Here is a 22,479-nt window from a genome sequence, read left to right as displayed (position 1 = left end):
CTTCAACACGTGGAGAAACATCTTCTTACACATTTATAGTGTTACATCATTTGGGTCAAAGGTTATATTTCATGATGAATTCAATACAGCTTATTTTCTGAATAATCTACTCATCTCCTGGGACCTGCTGGTGACTGCAGTCACCAACGACTCTTTGAACTTAAGGAGATTCAATTTCAACCAAGGTGCAAATGCTGTCTCAAACATTTTCCCAAACAAAGCTGCATTCTTTCACCCCAGAGCATGATCAACCCTTATTTCTCTTAATGGTTCATATTTTACACCATCAAGGCACTGTGTCGGTCCTGCAGAGAGGCAAAACGTCACACAACTATCACAAAGGTTGGCAACTTGAACAGGACAGAAAAAAAAAACAGATTAGATAGCAGAGGATACTGGAAGCCTGGCATTAGAGAGTGGCTTATATGATGTCAGTTCAAAACATTTTTCAGATGCTGATGAAATTATATGTTGGATTTTAAGGTTTCCAAATATAGGTAAAGAAAAGAAAAGATGGCTGTGGTTACAAGGTTTTCACACATTCACATGAGACTCTCAGGCACCCAAAGGCAACACTTAATACAATAATAATAATACATGTACAACCTTAGAATAGCAATGTTGCCTGCAACTGCAATATCTAATAATATACACTGAAGTGACTGAGCATTATGATCTGTGACCAGGTGGGGTCTCAACAATTAAGTTACACTGTCAGTCACATTGAGTCAAATATGACAAATATATTCTATTTGTGAAATTTCCCTTGAAAAAAACATGGCATCATTGGCCAATGCAAAGGTTGCACATGCACAAAAAGAAGTAGGAAAAGGTAGGAAAATATATTCTCCATAAAGGCAAACAAACAAAAAGAAAAAAAAAATTTAAATGTGCTACTAATGAGAAGCTATTTTACAAACAAAATACTTCTTTTCACCAGTGAAGGACATTGAAAACAAAGCACAACTTAAAGTAAGGGTTTGGGTATAAAGTCCCTTCCTGCCAAAAAGATCAATGACCAAATTTTGTACCTTTTTTTTCTATTAATTTTTTTTTAACCTTTTTTAAATAAATATGAAATTCAACAAAAGAAATTATTTTTTCCCACACACAATACACACACACCCGCACACACATTAAAACACTACACTTCAGGAATGCAACAACATGTTAGCTTACATAACTTAAGAACAAGAGAAAAAAACAAACATTTGATGCCGACATTTCTAACAACGACAAGAACAACACAGGACATGTAGCAGGACAGATTTCCATCTCACATGGAGCTCATGATGTGAAAACATGTTATTGCTGCGGAGTTGAATTGAAAATCAACCAACGGAAACACAAAGGAGATGTGTGGTATGCTGTGGACATGAAGCTGATGTGACTGAAGTAGAAAATCAGGGAGGAATTGATCCTTTCAGGGCTGAGATAAGACATGCGTCCCTTTACGTGGTAAAGGGCACTGATTTAAGGCTTGAACATGAACTTCCTGAACTGATCTGATGTGCATATAGTGAAGTGAGAGTCCAACACTTCCTCACGTCGTCTTCCTGAAGTCATCACTGCTCTACAAGGATTAGGTGTGCGTCTGTCACCCTTAATGAGACACAAACCACCGGAGTGATGATTTGAGAAATCTTGCAGTGAAGAGTGAGCGGTTTGTGAGGATCTGCTCAACCTCTCACCTGAACCCCGACTGAGGAATAATAATTTAAAAAAAACTAAATAAAAACCATACTCTGTCTTTGAGCTTTTTCTAAACTTGTCTACTTGAATCTACTGTCGACCTACACGTCCCCCTGTGAAACATCTAAAACAGACACTCTCACATTGCATCAAAAACATTGATTTCAGATTTTGCTCTGCTCCGAACACCTGAGACTAAGGCTAAACGCCTAGCTAACTAATAGAGAACCATATTCAGTATTAGTTTGAACCCGCCAGCGCAAAACTGCAGCGGCCCATCGGCACCTGGTTTCCTATACACCACTTCAATTTGCTGGTTTCTGCTTTGATTATCTGTCTGACTGAGGCGCTTCTACCTCGGCTCCTGCAGACACGTCACGGTAACCCGCAACCTTATTTGAGGGAAGATGGGAGTCCACAGACTTTTATCACAGACTGTGGAACAAGTGCAAAATCTAGTCTTGGGGGCCTGGGACATTAAGACGATCCAGCTTTTCAGGATTCCAGTTTTAGACACAAACTATTTGTGAGGGAGGGGCTTTTTTCTTTTGTTTAAAACTCGTATTGATCACTATTGTGGAAAAAAAGGAAAGAAATCAAGGGTGAACCTCAGAGAGGCTGCTCCGAGATGTTTCCGCAAAGCCCGAACATGACTCCGCACTAATATGAACCCTGGCTTCATTAGAGCAGCTTCAGACGGAGCCGTGTACATGCAAACTGATGAGTGTAAAGGAAACCAGCCAGATGAGTCCACCCTCCACACACACACACCAACACCTGCACAACCCACTCAGATAAAACATCATCAATAACAATGAAAACCTCACTTAGTACAAAATATCAAAATAACATTCATATAAATAATTTAAATAGCTATGCTAAAGCTAAAGTCTTGGTCTAAAATGTTTAAATGGCCAAAGAGAAGTGCTAAGAATGTGCTGTACAATCTGGGAGAGGGGTTCAAATTTTGTACTTGGGGCAAATTTAGGGATCACAGGCAATTAATCGTATCATTTTCCTTCACCCTGACATTTAATATAACATTAAGCCTGCATGGTTTTTTTTTTATGTTTTTGTTTTTTAACAAACATTTTATCCATACAATGTTGATTTCCAGGCCAACTCTCATTCTCCCTCCTCCGCCTCTTTTTCGTCTAACTCTCGCCCAACACTTGCGACAGGTCGCCAAAGTCACAGTCAAACAGTTCGCTGATGCCTTCGTGGTCCTCCAGTCCAAAGTGGTAGTCGTGACTGTGAGGGGGGGACAGGTTGATGAAACCGTCCAGTGGGAGAGAGAGGCCGTCTCCGTTCAGGAAGTCCGAGGAGGAGAGGGGCGAGAGGTTAAAGTCCGACATGTCTCCGAGGCTGGAGAACGGGTCGCCTCCCATCAGCGAATCTGTCGCGGAAAGTGAACATTTAAAAAAAAAAACTACCGACATAAACAGCGGCACTCCTCTGTGTTCGGGTTTAATTAATAAACTAATCATCTCCAGTAACTGACAGCTCTTTTTCGCAACAGACGCTAACATGTCACAACAGGAAAAGCAGACATGTTACTGAAAATGATTGATGGTTTCTGCATTCCAGTTTGTTTCCAGGTGTGCCAGTTCCAGCATTCAAGCACTGTTTCGTACATGCTCACACACTGACCTGGTTTACTGGGGCACTTGAATTGAGCAAAACACTCAAGTCAAGCTGAAATGCTACATTATACAGGTTTGAGGGAGAAACCATCAAGAGAGAGTAACAATGAGGTGTAATAATCTGAGGAGAGCAGGTGTGTGCATGCATTTCATTCTGCCTGATCAAAAATGAATATAGGTTTTGCCAAAATCTAATAAAATAGTTTTAGAGTGAGCAAATTCAAAGGATTTGATCTTAATTTGGCGGTGTTGTTGTGCAGCCGTCTGTGATTTCAACATCAGCTCCTTCACTGTGTGGATCACTGAGTAACAGAGGGGAAGCAGTGGAGACTAACCCTGCTGACCCCCCTCCTATAATGCAGGACAAACACGTCACTCAGTGTGTGAGAGCTGCTGAGGGCTCGACAGGTGTTGCGATAACAAGAACTACTGTAACCTCTGGAGACAGATGTTGGTTTGTGCTAAAAGTTTGATACTGAACTTCCGCTACGTTTCCTTTTGACTGGTGAATATACAGCTCTTAAAGGTTCAGTGTGTAATAATTGGCAAGGTTTATTGGCAAAATCTGAATATACTACCCATGAATATATTTGTGTAAGTGTATAATCGCTATAAAATAAAATTTGTTTGGTTCTCGTAGCCTTATAATTCTGTAGGAAACAGCAGACATATCGTAAAATGGTTTAGACTTTCACATCGCTCCATGCTCCTGAAATATTCCCTCTCTGAGGCCACCGTCACTTTGCCGATGCAAGGGGTGAGTAGACTAGAATCTGAACGTTAGATATCACGGCACAGTTTGCAATAAAAAACAATGAGAAGGACACCGGTGCTGCTGGCCTTTCTTCTTTTTCTTTAAATGTTAGCTACGTAGCAACAGCAAAGCTATCAACAACAAAAAAAAAGAAGCTCTTTTTCATAGAAACACACTGCAGCTTTTTAATCAAAGACCTGATATAATTATGTATTTATTCATGTAATCACGTGAGCGCTCACCTGTGTAACCTCCTAACACCAGCGATGAGGGGTCTTGCTGGGATGCTGCCGTCGCCGTGGAAGACGTCGACACTGGAGATGATAACCCCGCCTCCGGGGGGGCTGTGGAGGGTTTGGCCTGTGATTGTTCAGTGGGTTGCGTGGGCGACGGGACCAGGGGGGGGTCGGAGGCGGGCTTCGAGGGACTGCCGTCTGTCATGGGGCTACAGACGCCGGAGCTGTCGTCTGGACACAGGAAGACATCGATTGGACCCCGCGTGCTCTTCAGCGACACCTGGTAACCCTGAGAGACCGAGACAAGACGCACAGATGTGTCGACGTGAAAACATCATAACCCCAAAACAAATAAACAAGTGTTAATGAAGCTCATTTTAAGATCTGTACCTCGCTGGGCTCTGAAACTTGCATCTGGGTCTCTGGTGGAGCTCTGATCACCATCACCAGCTGGTCTGGGGAATCGAACGACTTCCTCAAGTCCTGGCAGCGCACATAGCCCAACGTGATGGACACGACAGTTAAGGAACACACAACACTCATACGAAGGCTGCTGCGAGATGTCCATGTCGCTGACATGACGCCCTGCTCTGCTACACACTGAGCTACCAGTCAATGGGAACTCTCTTTTCCTTTTGTGTTGGATTCATTTTTACCTCCTGTGGACGGAATCACAGCCTTATGGGTCCGTGTCCTTATCCGGAGGCTGCGCCTGAAGACCACGCCAGAAAGACTAGACTGTCCCACTGCAAAAGCTCCTTCAAACACAGCATTGTCTTCCTTCACAATCTCTCCCTGAGAACCTTTACTCACCAGTGATGGAGGCCAATATCAGACACAGATCCTGAGCATCACACCTTTAAATGTAAGAACTGAGTTTCAGCTCAGTTCAACCGTAGTGGTTGTTAAAAAACAAAGGCATTAAAAACTTAACTTTTGTGAGAAAAAGGTAACATGTTGTCATGGTAACTAATCGTAAGTAATTAACTTTCATACTCTCACAGTCTGTGAGAATATAAAAGTTAATTGCTGAGTGGGATAAAAGAGCAGACATGTGAGTTTAACTTAGATGAGCTGGACAGAATCCCCGACATGTGAAACCAGAACAGTGTTCAGAGAAGGACATACCATAGTTTTTTTTTTTTCACATCAAGACATGAAAATTTACTTAATATCAAAAGATGGCCTCTTCTTATGATGTTATAAAAGATACTTAGATCTGCCCCCTTTTTTTAAACAAACCGGCTGTGGTAGAGGACGTGGTATCTGCTCGCTGTCGAGGCTCAGGCAGTGGTGCTGAGGTGAGTTAATTCAAGCCGGGCATACACTGTACGATTTTTGAAAATCGTGTCTTTAGCACCAACACACACTGTACGAGTAAATCGTCTACGATCTACGGCCGAAGCTCACGATTGATGTACTCACACTGTACGGTCCGATCATCGAATACGACCAGAGTACTCACACTGTACGGTCCGATCATCGAATACGACCAGAGTACTCACACTGTACGGGTGATAACCATGTGAAATCGCGCCATCGGCCCCTTAACTGTCCTGTCTATTGACAGCTGTCAATAAAGATTTATTTGAAAGCACCGACGCCCTTTGTTTGCAGCATGTTAACCAAGGAGAAAAGGGCTGCTTTGTTGATTGCCGCGGTACAGAGCGCTAAAACTAGGGATGTGAACGTGTACACGTGACAACGTCTGCCCGAGCAAGTCAGAGCTTTTATTTCTCTCACACTGTGACCTGGAGAGATGCAGCCACATCTGAGAGGAGGATCGCGCGTGTACGTGTGCATAGCCCCTTCTCCACTACACAGTACAGCGGCTCTACTCGACTTTTTAATCACCTTTTAATCACAAGTTCTTCATAGTTCCTCCTCAGCGGGGGCTGGATCGTTATTACAGCGGGTCCGTCAGCGCCGCCGTCACCAAAGCTGATCACTGCCTGCCGCTCTAATCAATGAGAGCATTTTCCACAACTCTCTTTTTTCTCTCCTTTCGTCAGCTGCACTGCGATTACGGACCATGGCGTGGTTTTCAACACAGCTGTCATTTAACTCAAGTGTCAGAATAACAGTAGTGGGAGGTGGAGGGGCGGGGGAGTCCCGGCCGGAGTCGATACAAAGTAGCAGTTGACATCCGCCCCGGAGTAATGTGTTTGTTTATCTGTTCGTGTCTTTTCAGGCGAGCTAGTCTGCACAAACACCCATGTTTAGATGTTTTCTGTTTATTTGTTGTTTATTTATGACACTTTGTGCATGTGCACTGGGGGAGAAATGCTCCGGTCGGGTCGGGGCTCTGCTTCCACTGTGCGAATGCTTCCGTCGTACGACCAAAATTTCTGACATGTCAGAAATTCATCCGACCGTCCAATTGTGGTTTGGGAGTCGACAATCGTCGCTCCCCCTGTACACTGTACGAATATAGACGCACGACGAGAGGAAAATCGGGCCCGATAGTCGGCAGGTCGTGCGACTCAAAAATCGTGTCAAAATCGTACAGTGTATGCCCGGCTTAATACAGTTGTATCTGGGTGACTTATTACTCTCCTTCATTTGCAGCAGTGTGTTGGGACTCACAGACTCACACACAGAGGTGCACCAGCAGAACTGCTGTTAGAACAAGCGTGACCTGTGTTTGGAGCAGAGTGCACGGTGCCCATGTTGATCCGTGTTATTTAACTGCGCATTCAAAATACAAAGAGCTGGTTTGGAAGCCGATACGTTGTGTGGTGTGTGTTGAGGTGAACCACAGGAAACGACGAGCTGCTACACCAACAAACAGACAGACATGGCTGGAAACATAACCTCCTTGTTGCTTCCTGGCGCTGCAGCAATCACTTTTTTTTCCACTTTTTCCACATTCGTGACCAGCTTTCCGTCTAACAGGGCTGATCCCGGGTCAGAAGGATATTTCTTGTTCTGTGGGTCCTCGGTGAGGAGTCGGAGCTGCAGGTTGCATTTGGAAATGAGCTCATCCAGCTGCTCTTCAGCCTCCGTCAGGTTACACACCTCCCTCTGCAGCTCCTTGTGGCGGGAAACCAGCGCAGCATCAATTCGATTTCCACTGCAGGACAATACAAAAATAAATCAGAGTGGTTTATGGGAAAGAGAAAACACACAATAGGCACTTTTAAAAAGTACATCCTGCTTAATGGCTGCAATTCATGTCTTCCGATGATGTCATAGTTATTCTTAGCTGCACCAGTTTCCTAACAGTGGCATTATTGTCTGTGTGTCTGGTGACACATTTTAATATTACTTCTTTTTTTTTAACTCACAGCCACTGGATGTTGTTCTTGGACTTCTTGGAGATGAGCTGGATTCCCTCCAGGACGTTGGTTATGTCATAGATGCGTCTCTTCTGGACGTCGAGGACCTGCGAGGCCCAGTTTAGGTCCACCACTCCGTCAGCCGACTGGGACAGCAGGCTGAGGAAGCGCTTGGTGGTCAGGTTCAGCGACGTGTCATACCGGGACTTCTCTGTGGTGGTGCGAGGAACTGGAAAGAAAAAATCTGTTTGTAACCACACTGGGTCATTTGTTCCCATATAAAGATGCAACCTTACTGGCCCACAGAAGAAAGAAAGAAAGAAAGAAAGAAAGAAAGAAAGAAAGAAAGAAAGAAAGAAAGAAAGAAAGAAAGAAAGAAAGAAAGAAAATACCCGATAAAGTATGAATTTATCTTACACTATTGAACTGAACACAGAGGTCTGTTGGTTTGCGAGACAGTTTAACTCTGTATCATCACACATAATTAGTTTCTGGCAGGCATCCCTTTTGTCTCCATCTTTTCCTCATCCACTCTCCTTCTTTTATAAACTATGGCGATGGCAAATGGCCCAAATACAAATGTAAAAATCTATTAGAAATGCTCTTTCAGTATAAAACATCAATTCCTAGTTTGGCAAATCGAGTGGCAACAAATAGAAAATTCAGAGGCTTCCAGATTTAGAAACAGAGTTTTGAAAAACATTCCTTCATCTCAACAGCTTTGGATTAAATTCACATTATTTGCCGCAACTTCTCAGTTTCACTACCCCTGAGACGTCCAGAGAGAATCTGAAATGAAATGTGTGTTTTGTACTAAAAGCTCTGCTCCGGTTAAATTCTGTGTGTGAAACTTCACGGTCTATTCTCTGGTGTTCTTGTAGTTACACATTATTTATCCCATTTGAAAAAGACATGAAGTGAGTTTGAGGAAGTTTATGCTGTTGAAGTACAACAGTGTCTGATGTTTTTCTGATCAGCCTCACAGACCAGAGGAACTTCTACTCCCACAAACATGATCAATAAGAGAGGAGATAATGTGGGTCACGTGCCAATACCTGATACCTGAACCGATACTATCAATCAGTTCTTTGATAATGACAAACAATCATTACCTATCTTGTCTGTGACTCCCACAAGAACCCACTCAAACTTTAAACCTTGTGCTTTGTGTATGAACCACATGACTGATCAAAGTCAATGAAGAGAAACCAAAAAAACAACAAGTGCTGTCATTGTTCCTTTTTTTTGTAGAAATTAAAGACAAATCTGCTCTGTGTGTGTGTGTGTGTGTACCTCTGTGTGTGTGTGTGTGTGTGTGTGTGTGTGTGTGTGTGTGTGTGTGTGTGTGTGTGTGTGTGTGTGTGTGTGTGTGTGTGTGTGTGTGTGTGTGTGTGTGTGTGTACCTCTGGGAGGGGCAGGTGTGGAGGGTGGTGCTTGGCCCACGGACGGTCGAGTGGTGCTGACGTACTGATGGTCACTATCCAGGTCCAACTTCCTCTTCACCTGAAGAAATACAAATGTTTGCAGAAAAGAAAGAGACTTTGTAAAAACACATTATTACAGCTACAGTATCTCACTAAAGTGAGTGCTCCACTCACATTTCAGCAGCCATTTTATTATATCTTCTCATGGGACAATACTATAGAAATTAAACTTGTATATATATACACTTTAGAGTAGTCTGAGTACAGCTTGTGTAGCAGTATAGATTTGCTATTAAATTCCGTTCTATGGGTACAATTTTCTCATACTGTCCACTGGATGTTCAACATGGCCCCTCATGGCAAAGAAGTCTATGAGAATCTGAGAAATAGACTTGTTGTTCTCTACTATAGGAAGATTAGTAACACCCTGAAACTGAGCTACAGCACGATGGCCACGGTCATACAGCGGTTTTGCAAGACGGGTTACACATGGAACGGGCCTCGCTGGGGTCAACCAAAGAAGTCGAGTCCTCGCTCTGCATCATATCCAGAAGTTGGCTTCAAAAAACAGACGGATGAGTTCTGCCAGCATTGCTGCAGAGGTTGAAGAAGTAGGAGGCCAGCCTGTCGGTGCTCAGAGCGTACGCCGCACACTGCATCAAGTCTGTGTATGTTCACTGTGAGGTGTACTCACTTGTGTTGCCACCCATTTAGACAATAATGGCTGTGTGGTGTATATTTTCAGTGGATAGTAAAGCTATACTGCTATACAAGATGTATACTGACTATAAGTTATATTGAACTTTCATTTCTATAGTATTGTCCCATGAGAAGATGTTGCTGAAATGTGAGGGGTGTACTACTGTACTCACTTTTGTGACATATTGTAACTATGATGTTGATTCAGTTGTGTACTACTGTATTGAGGAGTGAATAGGAAATGCAACATTACTAATAAGGAAATCCCCTGGTGAACTTAAAGCAAAACAAAACATCTTACAGCAACAGGTGGAGGGCCTTGTACAGCTATGCAGGCGGGAGCAGGTTCATGTAAACATTTCCACAAGACATATACTGCTGACAATAAACTCCTCAGCCAACCACTTCCCATCTCACTCTTTCACTTTCTTTTACATCTGTCTCCCTCCCTCCCTCCTCTCACCGGAGGTCTTCCCAGAGCCGGTCTCCTCTTGTCCTGGAGCCCCACGTCAGCGGGGCCCTGGGGCGTGGCAAACAACAGGATTTCCCCTGTGCTGGTGGGGGCGACTGCCGGGTGGAGTCCCTCATTGCTGGGGCTGGTGATGATCACTATCTGGTGGTCCTGGCCCAGGTCAATACTCCCAGAGTTCAGCAGGGTCTCAAAGTCGGCCAACAGGTCCTCCGATGTCTGGCCTGTTATGAGAGTCTCTGACATTGCAGTGTGTCACTGAGTGACCCTTCACTTGACTTGAGGGCCGCTGGGGTCACAAACTACGTGGCTGTGTTTTGACTGAGGCTCAGCACCAACTTGCATTGGCTGTACCGAGTGAATTTAAGCAGCAATGCTGAAACCTCCTGAAAGTTTTCCTGCAGGTGCTCAGAGGCAGCCCAAACATCTCTATATGAAATATATGTCCCTTCCTATTCTCCCTGTTGACTGTCTATACAGAAGCTACTACACACGTATAACTTTAAAGTGTTAAGTATGGCAATACGCGACGAGCTAAATCAATTACAGAGTTATGGTGACGGGATGTTCAGCCAAACAGGATATTTGGCAAATAAAATAATACAGCTAAATGCATACCAAGTGTGCGCCTCGAGGCTCGTCCGCTGATATGGTATCAGGCATACATTGACCGTGCGGGTAGTAAACGATGGAGGTTAGCGAGCTAGCAAAGGGAGCAGGCTAATCTTTTGTTTTCATCTCTCCTGTCAGTACAGTAGAGCCGCGAGGCCTGGCCACACTGCCCTCAACACAGCTACCGACCCTGCTAACGAGCTAGCTCCTGTCCTGACGACACACACTGACACAAGTTCACAAACAACCCGGTGAAGCCGATGAATTAGCTCTTGCCGGGTATAAAATTGTGTTATTTCTTCTCACGGTCGAGACGGAGCTAAGTTTAAAAGCTATTAAAACTTTATAGCAGCTTTCCAGAAGTAAGCTATCGAGACTAAATATCGACTGTGTAAAACGCATCGCCGTATTTCGACAGCATCTTTGAGACCACACGGACGAGGGCGACACTATTTCGGCGGATAATACATGGAAAACGTTACATGTACAAATATATGGCAGATTAGCATGCTAGCTAAGTTATTAGCCGCAGTTCTTCAACCCCCTCGTTTTGTTGGGGCACGCAGGAAGCAGTCCGACAAAACTGGAAATAAAAGGAATAAAGCGGTGAAATACACACGCATCCTTCACAACAGGGGTCGCGGGTCCTTCCCTTGTTCGCACCGGGAGCGGTCCGTACATGAAAGCGCTGTCCCAACCCCGTTATCGGCTGTTATTGTTGTTATTGTCCCAGCTGATCTACATCTAAACAAGGCTTGGACGGTTTTCGCGCGAAATCTTTTTTGCCGCGAAACGGGCACGTGCGTCTATCGGAGGGTTCTCATTGGTCAAACGGCTGCTCATTATGCAGAGCCGGACTGGCGCTCTCCGATTGGTGCAAACGGGTGTCAGTCAGTTTGTCGAATGCAGATTCTTCGATTCGAAGGTGCGTTCAAGTTCCACGGAAAGAAATCAAACGCACTCTTCACGCCTCGTTTTTTAATCAGGACAAGCAAAATAACATGGGGTTGATTGATTAATTGAGACTATTCTGAAATATAAACTAGAGTGCCTGACATTGCTGTAGCGAGAATAAAACTATATTGAGTTGTATGGTTTGTTGATCTGTCTTTATACTTACATGGTCATTGAAGCAACGAAAACTTCAACTTTTCTAAAGAAACGAGCCGTGTCCGACCATATGACGTACATTGTATTGCCCCGACAATGTAGCCTGAACATTATTTGGACAAATGTTTGCCTCCAGCTTCCTAGTTAAAGGTTTCCATCGTGTTTTTAAGTCAATGAGTGGAGCGAACATAGACATATATATGTCTATGGGAGCGAACCTCAACAGACAGCCCTTGCTAATCGAGCGCCTACCGCGCAGCTGGAGAGCGACAAGATGGCGCAGGCAATATTTGAAGTGCTTGAAGGTATGGATATTTTGGTAATAACCGCGTTATTACAAGTCAAATGAAACACAAATGTGTATTTTAAACAACGTCTATATACCGGGCCATTTCGATGTCCGGAAAACTCAATATAAATCTATGCAATGTGTATATTCTCCTAATAACAATCAAAACATCCCCCAGAAGACAGGGTGACCATGACTGTAAACAAACAAACAGATTGATTATTGACTATACTTTATGCACAGATTATGACTTTAACTTATTCTCATCTATTGGAGTCAGGCAGCAAAATAATGTGGGCCTCGTCCTGCTGTTTACACTGCACGTTACATGTTTGCAGCAGGCCATTTTGATCAAAACCAATAATGATTCATAGTGTGTCTTTTTTGGTGAAGTTATAGCAACCTGATACAGATTACCTAAACGTGTAACCACTTTTTAATGTCCTGAGGTATTCTACATTGAATTTAACCACACAGTCTGCATAAGGTAGCTGTAAGTGGGGCTGCAGTGGCTGAAGATAACTCCTTGTGCAGCTGATTGTATTGACTTAAAGCCTACTGTGTGTTTTTCTATTTACTGAGTAATTAAGAGGCCAATGCATAGACTAGTCATCTCTTCAAGTTTCCTTCAACAAAATACAATTTGTCTATAACATTGAAACTACAATAATATTGTCAAAATTCAGTGTATATGCCCACTAAATAAATACCTATTATGTTTGTCCACCCTCTTCTTCTTCTTCCTCTGTAGGGATGGACAACCAGACAGTGTTGGCGGTCCAGTCTCTGCTGGACGGCCAAGGTGGAGTTCCAGACCCAAACAACCAGAATGTCTCTGGCACGGCCGCTATCCAATCTATGGGTATGTACAACAAACATAGTATGTGACTGCAAGATGATTGCAATGCAAACAGAGGGAAAGAGCCACAAAATGGTGGTTAAAGTAGGCTCATGAAGGAAAACTACCCAGTTTCGGTTTGTGAAAACTATGACACGAGTGAGGTTTGGACACACATCCTTTCTTTTCCATCTTAGTTCCTTCGGACGGTCCTGGAGAACATATGTGACAAAAGACATTAAGATATTAGTTTTGAAAACTTCCCCTATTTATCAATTATCCATTAAAATCTCAGACTATTAGTGTTAAAAGTGTGAGTAGAGGTCATCAAAATTACAGGTCACATTGCTACTCAATGCTAGTTACTGTGTGTTTGTGCACCACACTTCTTATCCCAGCCTTTGCCTCTGATGGTGCAGCCATGGATGTGTTTACTGCTCATGGCCAAAGACCTTTGTCGCTGCAGCACTTCTGACTGCAGCGTACAGCAGTGTAGGTGCGTTGTCCCCTTTCTCCAACGGCCTCAAACCTCCATGTTTGTCCTGCCCGCAGACGACGAGGACGTCTTCCTCTGTGGGAAGTGTAAAAAACAGTTCAACTCTTTGCCAGCCTTCATGACACACAAGAGGGAGCAGTGCCAGTCTAGCGCCCCCTCCCTTTCCACAGTGTCCTTGGCCTCAACTAACGTCTACACACCCGTCCCCTCTATCAGCTCCGTACCACAGACTCCTGCCAACAGACAGGTGAGGATACAGATGTTGTTTTACAAGAGGATTTGGGTTAGTTAGGGACCATCATACAGTTTTGTACATAAGCCAGTAATAAAAGACGATACACATTTATTGTAAGGCTTTAACCTATGGGTTCAAATAATAAACAGACAACAAAGATTGATTAAAATAAAATTTAAAGAAACTATAAATACATTTTGGAAATAATTTGAATTGTGTAAAAGATGACAGCATTACTGTAAATATGAAAACAAGAAAAAAGGAGTAATTGCAGCTGCTTGTAGAAACAATACACTGAAAACAGCAATGATTAATAGTTTTTGACAATAGTATTTAGCCAATTGTTAAGGATTATAATTTCTTTTGACACAGTCATCTTCTGTTTTAACACAACAACAAGTTATACTTATGTTATACTTCATGTTTGTCTTTTTACCAGGTGTCCACCTACATCACAGTCCCCCCCTCCCCTCTCACACACACTCTGGTCCAAGGCAACGTGCTGGTCAGTGACGACGTTCTCATGTCGGCCATCTCGGCCTTCACCTCCATCGACCAGCCCATGGCTGCCATGCAGACGCCCATACAGGTGAAGCAGATATAAACAGAATGTGATACGACTGTGTAAGAGTCAAATTCACCAAAAATAATGATCAAATCTGTTTTTATTTTGTGTTGCAGAGTAACCTGAGTATGCACACAGCAGGCGTATCTTACCTTCAACACCATCACCACCACCACCACCATCATCACCATCATCAACAGCAACAGCAACAGTCTCAGTCCACCCACCCGCTGCCCTCCAGCCAAACGGCAGCCCACCCCCTGCCGGCCGCACAGCCCACCCAGCAGCCGCTCTCTTCCCAAGTGCCCGCGAGCCACAGCAACTCAGTGGTGCAGGTGTACAGCACGATGCCCCACATGGCTGGAGGAGGAGGAGGCGGCGGTGGTGGTGGTGGTGGTGGTGCAGAGATCCACACACTGGGTCTGCAGCCTTTCCATCCTGTGCAGGTGAGTAAGGTTTTTCTGCTTGGTTACGATATCAAGGTGCATCATTTAACTCCAAGGTTTTTTTGCTGTTGCACATGAAAGAAAGTGTAAAAACTTGGTGGCCAGGTGGTCAAGTACATGTGATCCATGCAAGACTCTGTGTCTCTCAGGTTCCCAGTCAGTGTGTGGAGAGCCAGTCGTTCACCACCCCTCCTGTCTACAGCCCCGGGAGGCAGGGCACCAAAACAAAGACCTGCAGCATCACCACCAACCTGACGGAGCTGGGCGATTTTGAAAAGGTCATCATTCCCAAACGTCCGAGGAGCAACAAGAAGAGCCCCGACGGAGCCACAGGTCTGTGAGAAAAAAGATTAAAGAGCATTGTTCTACTGATTCCTACTTGTATTTGACCAATTTAACATTTTAAATTCCCTGCTTCCTTCTGTAGATCCATTCAAAATAAAAATGTTGGAATAGGTTTTAAAGACATACACATTGTGACTGCAGTTATAAATACATTATTAATATTCAAACCTTTATTTATTCTCAAAATGGACATTGAGGCTTTGCCCTCACTTGCCATGTCATAAACATCATAAACAGTATTCAAATCAAAATCACATATAAAATAAAAACATGAACAATATGATGATGTTCAGAGGATAAATAATCATCCACTATATTTCTCTCCCCAGCAGAGCAGCTGAAAGGAAAAGGTCCGAAGCTGAAGTGTAATTTCTGCGACAAAATCTTCTCAAAGAACTTTGACCTCCAGCAGCACATCAGAAGGTGAGTGATGTGTCGGCGCAAAAAAACTGTACGCCAATCAAAAACAGAAAGTGACTCAGATTAGTTCCACTCAGGACTTATTGACTTCTTAAATATTTTCCCATCACAGCCACACAGGAGAGAAACCGTTTCAGTGCATCGTCTGCGGCCGAGCCTTCGCCCAGAAGTCCAACGTGAAGAAACACATGCAGACGCACAAGGTTCACACGCCCAGACACAGTTTCTTTAACCAAATGTTGCACCACTGAACATGGATCAATTGAATATAACGCCATGATATACAATACAACAACTGTCTCTATCTTAAAGGTTTGGCCTATGGGTGTGGCCAGCACAGTGTCAAGATTACCAGTCACAGTAAAGGTGGTGCCGGTGTCAGCCAATGAGGAGGAGGGAGGCGGGACTCAACAGCAGCAGCAGCAGCAGCAGCATCAAGGCGAACAGGAGGAAGAGGGGCCTCAGCAACAGACCAATCAAACACAAGCAGAGGAAGCAGCAGCTCAGACAGGTAACGTCTGTTATACTGTTGTGTGCTCATTGTTTCCTGCCACAAGTGCAACAGTCTGCCAAAGAAATCACCATCAGCATCATCAGCAGAGGTTGCTAATGTTCACTGATACAGCGGCAGGTTTATCGCTCCTTATGTTCTCACTTCTCACGGTTAATATGTTGTGTGATTCCAGAAGCCTCCGGGGATTTGGAGGAGAACGCGACCGAGGCTCTGGCCGATCCGGAGCGAGGCCAGGGGGCAGAAGCGGCGCAGAATGGACACCCTCAGGCGCAGGCGCAGTCCAACCAGAGCCAACAGTGTCTGGCTCAGACGAAACAGATCGTGGTGATCGACAGCTCCTACCAGTGCCAGTTCTGCGCCAGCAAGTTCAAGACCTACTTCCAGCTCAAGTCCCACCTGACGCAGCACAAAGGGGAGCAGGTGAGCAGCACATGCAGGGGAGGCAGAGTCGCTCACTTTATTTAGCTTTCTCAAGTTCCTGTCAGGTATCTGCAAAGTGCGATTGATTCCCATAAATTTATAGCAGGGGTTTGCACTAGATAATAGTGGGGAATTCACACTATATGAACCAAATGGCTTTGAGCTATAGGCTGAGCTTGAGCCTACCCTGGTGCGAGAGGGGGAGCTCATCATGTAATATGTCAGATCACACCCGTGTCCTTCTGGGGTCTCTGTATGCTGGGTGCAGATGAGTGATGGGTGAGGTCTCATCTCAACAGTAGACCCAGCTGAGCTCAACACCCATCACTACTTAATTTTACGTTGTTAAATTATAAATTGTTACATAATGTATTTTATATTGGTACACAGAAGGGTAAGCATTATTTTATAATCACATTTCATATCATATTTGCATCTTTTTCTTTTTGGTCATAGGGCTTGTATTTTTTTAATTTGCATTATAACATTGTAAGAATGTCATAAATACTGCCTTTAAAAACAAAGGTTTACAAAGTGCTATGACATTAGAAAAAACAACACACAAAAGACCATGAGAACATTAAAAAACCAACAATAGTGAACAACATAAACTGTGACCAAGAAAAGACAAAACAGAGACATACTCACACTCACATCACATTATTTTACTATGTATGTATCAATAATTGTTGTCATTCACATCCACATTTGCTTTTGTTATGCAAAGTCACTAATAAAAAAAAGAAAAAAGACAGTAAGGTTACATGTCCTATTAGACATAGTGACTAGGATAAAACAAGCCAACAAAACTGGACTCCCTGTTTGCCTCCCTACAGGTTTATAAGTGTGTGCTGAAGTCGTGCTCACAGACTTTCCAGAAGCTGGATCAGTTTCTGGAGCACATCAGGACTCACCAGGAGCAGCTGACCTACCGCTGCCACCTCTGCAGCAAAGTGTTCCCCTCCCTCTTCGAACTGGGAGTCCACCAGTACTCCCACTGCTTCTGCCCACAGCAGAACACACGCAAGGAGACCACCGTCTACAGGTCAGTTCGCCACAGCCCATCATGACATATCAATTACAACAGAACACAGAGAAGCAATACTTTTTTTTTTTAAAGCCTCACTTTTTTTCTTTTTCAGGTGTGTGAAATGTCAAAGTCGATATTCCACCCAAGAGGCTCTGGAACAGCATCTACTCACTGCCTCGCACAACTTCCCCTGCCCGCATTGCCAAAAGGTGCAGCAGCACACACACACACACACACACAAACCGACACACACTACACACCTGTGAATCTGTGAAGGCATCGTTATGCAAAGAGACCTATTGTGTGTAATTAACACGTTCATTCTGTTTGTTTCAGGTTTTCCCGTGTGAAAGGTATTTCCGACGCCACCTCCCCACTCATGGCACTGGAGGGAGGTTCAAGTGTCAGATCTGTAAGAAGGCCTTCAAGACAGAGCACTACCTCAAACTCCACACACGGATCCACTCAGGTCTGTGCAGGAAAAACTTCATTTAATGTGCAGATGTGCATTTCTTAGTTATTTTTCTAAGTCAGGTGTCTGTACACACTGCACACTCTGTTATGCTCTAATAGACAGAAATGCCAATAATAATAGTACTGATAATGTAGTGGAATCATCACTCACAGTGGGTTTGATGCTGATTCCACTTCCAGGTGAGAAGCCGTACAAATGCCCCCTCTGTGAGGCGACGTTCAACAGGAAGGACAAAGTGAAGCGTCACATGCTGATCCATGAACCTTTTAAGAAATACAAGTGCCCCTTCAGGTGAGGATCCTCGACAGGAAAAGCTTTTATTTTGTTATCTTTCATTTTGATTATTTCCTGTCGAACTGTCTCACTGTATTTTTCCATTTAATTTCATGCTAACTAAAATTTCATGTTTTCCTAATAGGACACACGTCGGCTGCACAAAGGAATTCAACAGACCAGACAAACTCAAAGCTCATATTCTGTCACACTCTGGTGAGTCAGTGGTGTTTGTTTTTGCATGAAAAAAGACAAAACAATGAGCAAGATATAACTAAGGAACCAATCACGTCAACTTTTAGGGTGACCATGGGAGTGGCCTCTCAGTCCACAGAGTGCGAGTTAGCATTAGACATAACATAAGACATAAGACTCTTTATTGATCCCACATGTGGGAAATTCTCTTGTAACAGTAGTAACAGTGGGGGTGGTCATGAGTAATTTGAACAAGGTAAAAATACACAAGAATAAATTATGCAGAAAAAAAACAAAACTTTATAAGTACAACTGGGTGAGGTAACGGAGTGTAATGGAGAAAGTGGCTTGTGCAAAACCGCTAACACTGTGTAGCGGACACTTTGGTGTTGCACAACATACATACAATCCAGTGCTAGCAATATAAATAACAGTAGGAAAACAACATAAATTTCCAACTCAATAAAAGTTAAGACAATAAAAACAATCACCAAAAAAAAAAGGGTAAAACAAGGTCAAATGCAAATAAAATCTATACTAATAACAGGATTCACTTTAATGTTCAGACCAGACACAAAAGGAGTGCTTGGTAGAACAACATCACATTGCATCCAGCTCACCATGGAATGAAGAATGCTGTTGGTTAAAAAATTGTAAGATTAAAAACTGATTGTTGTGAACTGGGCTGTCCTGCAGGTATCAAACCCTACAAGTGTCTGTTCTGCCAGAAGGCGTTCAGCCGGCGGGCTCACATGCTGGAGCATCAGCAGTCCCACACGGATAACTACCGCTTCAGATGCTCCACCTGCAACAAGGGGTTCACCAGGCAGAGCTACTACAGAGACCACAAATGCCCTGTGGCGGGGAACCGGACAGGAGGCGAAGGAGGCGTCAGGGAGGTGGAGGAAGAGGAGGAGGAGGAAGAGGAGGAGGAGGAAGAGGAGGAAGAGGAGGAGGAGGAGGAGATCGCAGGAGTGATGATGGGGCGGGAGAAGGATGGAGAGGAGGAAGATAGGAGGAGCAGGTTCATGACAAGAGAAGCAAAAAGGACAGGGACAGCAGGAGGTGACGGAGAGGAGGAGGAGGAGGATGAAGGCTCAAAAGGAAGCCATGAGCAGGTGGAAAGACATGAGGAGGAAGAGGAGGAGAAGGGAGAGGGGAGGAGGATCGATGAAGGCTGTCAGGCTGCAATGTCCATCACCACCATCGCAGAGCAGACAGACAGAGAGGAGGAGGAGGAGGAGGAGGAGGAGGAGGAGGAGGAAGAGGAAGACGAGGAGGAAGAGGAGGAAGAAGAGGAGGAAGATGAAGGGGTGGAACATGGCGACGATGCGCTGGAGCAGATTCAGAGCAACGACCAAAACTGTTTGCAGCAGCCATGTTTGTAGTTTTAAGCATCATCTTTGTGGGAGTGTTTCCTGGACATGGACCAATGAGCCATCATTTAAAAGAAGAACAATCAGAGTCTGGGGAATGAGTTCATCATTTGTTTTAAATTAAAACGCTATTTAAATGACATGCTACATTTTTGTGACTGTAAACGAGAGTGAGCTGTAGGATGTTACCTGGAACATCTGTTCGGCCAAGAAAAACAGGGAATCATCTTCATGTTCTGAAGTACAGTATTTTTGTGCAATCTAAAGGATCAGTGTGCAAGATTTAGGAGGATCTAAAAGAACATGAATGAATGAATGAATGAAAGTTTTCAATACTTTATAATCACCTGAAATTAAGAGTCTTTGTGTTTTAATTAGCTTACAATAAGCTCTTCATATCTCCAGAGGGGGTGGGTCCTCTTCCACTGAGCCCACAATGTTGCACTGCCATGTTTCTACAGTAGCCCACAATGGACAAACTCTTAGCCTTTGATGTTTTTACATTGCCTGAAGGCCACTGAAGGATCCCTGTACTGAGAGGGTTGTTCTGCAGGTTCACCATTAGATGGCACTAAATCCTACACACTGATCCTTAAAACCCTGGCGGTCAAAAGCAACATTCTTTTGAATTTTATGTAGCAAAAAGTAAATTATTATAAATGTATGTGTATCGGAGAAGATTTGTGTCCATATAGATGTCAGTAAAATTTCACCCTCTGACACTTTACCTGTTTGTGTGTGATCAGTTTTCTGCTCAGGTGTTGTTGGCATCCTAAATATGACAGGTCAGCACACTGCAAAGAGACAAACGTGCTGCAAAACAACACAAGCAGGTAAACCAATGCCAAACTCAGTCCTACAACACCACAGAAGTGAATTCACTAGAGACCACCTACTTGGGCCACCCAGGAAGAACTATATCCAAATCTGTTGATCAAAAATTTTAATTTAAACCTAGATGTATCATATTACAAGGAGGTTATTTCAAAAACTTGTTTTGATATTGAGATGCGTAGTGATATTGCTCATGAGAAATAGGTGAAACTGTCCCCGTCCCAGATGCCTTCAAAACCCCCCAAAAATTTGCTTTATTTTTGGATCTACAGAAGGTTTTATTTACTATATTTATTTAAATATTTTTATATTTCTTGGTGTACTTGTTTGTTGACATTACACATTGTTTATTGATAATGAATCATAGTATTTCTCTCCAAAACTACAAGCTTTCTATCAAAACTTCAAAATCTTGTTCCATGTTTTCATAAAGCTTTTATTGTTACTGTGTGTCTGTATGTGGCTTTGGGCCGTTAACAGACTTCATTTTTCTTCATCAATCAGAGATTTTAACTGGCTCATTACTGTTGATTTTATTTACTTCAGTCATTATGTGACCAATCAATATAATGAAAACCTAAAAGACATCATATACACTCATTTATAGATGAGAAACCTGGGGGTCAGGGACTAAAACATAACACAGAATTGCCAACACACACCACACACAGATTTTTGATTTAATTTATTAAGGTGACAATTTTTTTTATCTATATTACACATCTTTCATGTACATCGGAAATTAAACAGGGAAAAGAAAATATAGTGTTACCATAAACCTCTTATTAAAACCATTCTTTTACAAAAGAAAATTTGTTATTGACACCATTTACAACTTGTTTTCATATACAGGGGAGTGACAGTGGTTTAGTTGTACATGAAGGATCCTGGAGAACAAACAAACAAAAAAAGAGCAGTGAATTATGATATTTACATATTTGTTGGACTACTATGTACGCGGGGGTTTTATTATGTGATTGACCCAGAACAAGATTAAAACCACACGCTGCATTAGGGGCAACAATCTGAGGCAAAAAAATATGTAAATAGGCAACTTTACCAATCAACTATTCATCATGTTACATTCGTTATGTTACACTGATTTTGTCTCAGTATCTGTCGTCCCAGCCGTCCAAACAGGCCGTCGCCTCAAGTCTCATAGCTTTTGCTCACTTGTGCAGTTTCTTCATATGAACTTAAGAACTTCAAACTCCACTGGGTCTGGATCCTTCTCCACAGCAGAGCCACCAGTCCAGAGGATGTAGCTCTCTAACCAGGGTCTACCTCTGGGCCTCTGCAGACACCAGGCCGCTACAGAAGGACGCCCCGATGCCTGAGGGTGGGAGTAAAGGCTACCTGATGGCTAACGACAAACACCACCTCGCCATGCATGTGGAAACACAAACTCCACAAGCTGCAGGAGAAGGTGGAGGGGGGATTTGTTTTTAAAGTGCTGTAAATCCAATAATTATCAGTAACCAAACTTTATCTTTTTGGTGTGTTTAAATAAATAATTCAAATGGACACTCCAAAATGAGCAACCACACTATCAGGTGTTTTTCTTTGTTTTATTTTTTTTCTCTTTTTTTTATTTAATAGATAAATAAAATTAATCACCTGTTACTGTTGAGCAGATGCCATGTAACGTCAGCCAAACCAGTATTCACAGTTATATCATAAAGGCCGTTTCTGTACACGCTCAGTGCTGGACTCCATGTTGGTAAAAGCATGTGGAGGCCGTTCTCGGTGCTCCAGCATCAACAGTCACACAGTGAGGATCTTTATCGTTAAAACATCTTCAAAAGTGAAAA

At 43.3% G+C, this 22,479-nt stretch overlaps 2 protein-coding genes across 2 annotated transcripts; one reads left to right on the top strand and one right to left on the bottom strand.

The window, feature by feature from the left end:
* Window positions 1–1,038: 1,038 nt before the first annotated feature.
* e2f1 (E2F transcription factor 1) lies at window positions 1,039–11,556 on the bottom strand. The gene is made up of 7 exons (XM_083975026.1): window positions 10,190–11,556; window positions 9,007–9,106; window positions 7,613–7,832; window positions 7,246–7,398; window positions 4,716–4,830; window positions 4,332–4,614; window positions 1,039–3,088 (listed from the first exon to the last, which is right to left on the bottom strand). The coding sequence occupies exons 1-7, from the start codon at window positions 10,439–10,441 to the stop codon at window positions 2,847–2,849; spliced, it is 1,365 nt and encodes a 454-aa protein (XP_083831152.1). The 5' UTR covers window positions 10,442–11,556; the 3' UTR covers window positions 1,039–2,846.
* A 627-nt stretch (window positions 11,557–12,183) lies between these two features.
* Window positions 12,184–22,117, top strand: znf341 (zinc finger protein 341; the record flags this gene model as incomplete). The annotated part of the gene is made up of 17 exons (XM_083975787.1): window positions 12,184–12,222; window positions 12,958–13,068; window positions 13,597–13,787; window positions 14,215–14,364; window positions 14,457–14,786; window positions 14,936–15,119; window positions 15,461–15,554; window positions 15,664–15,754; window positions 15,864–16,062; window positions 16,238–16,485; window positions 17,322–17,530; window positions 17,628–17,724; window positions 17,852–17,984; window positions 18,170–18,281; window positions 18,409–18,479; window positions 19,155–19,637; window positions 21,969–22,117. The coding sequence occupies exons 1-17, from the start codon at window positions 12,192–12,194 to the stop codon at window positions 22,115–22,117; spliced, it is 2,883 nt and encodes a 960-aa protein (XP_083831913.1). The 5' UTR covers window positions 12,184–12,191.
* Between the last annotated feature and the right edge of the window lie 362 nt (window positions 22,118–22,479).

Source organism: Trachurus trachurus (assembly GCF_905171665.1).
Source record: "Trachurus trachurus genome assembly, chromosome: 7".
In the NCBI taxonomy this organism is placed as follows: domain Eukaryota; kingdom Metazoa; phylum Chordata; class Actinopteri; order Carangiformes; family Carangidae; genus Trachurus; species Trachurus trachurus.
This window is presented reverse-complemented; position numbering and strand designations above follow the sequence as displayed.

Excerpts from the sequence above, each read along its gene's own strand:
- e2f1 (XM_083975026.1), bottom strand. The coding sequence starts at position 10,441 with ATGTCAGAGACTCTCATAACAGGCCAGACATCGGAGGACCTGTTGGCC. Across the intron at positions 9,107-10,189 it reads CGGCTCTGGGAAGACCTCCG|GTGAAGAGGAAGTTGGACCT; the intron begins GTGAGAGGAGGG and ends GTATTTCTTCAG. Across the intron at positions 4,831-7,245 it reads GAGGACCCACAGAACAAGAA|GTTGGGCTATGTGCGCTGCC; the intron begins ATATCCTTCTGA and ends CGTGTCCATCAC.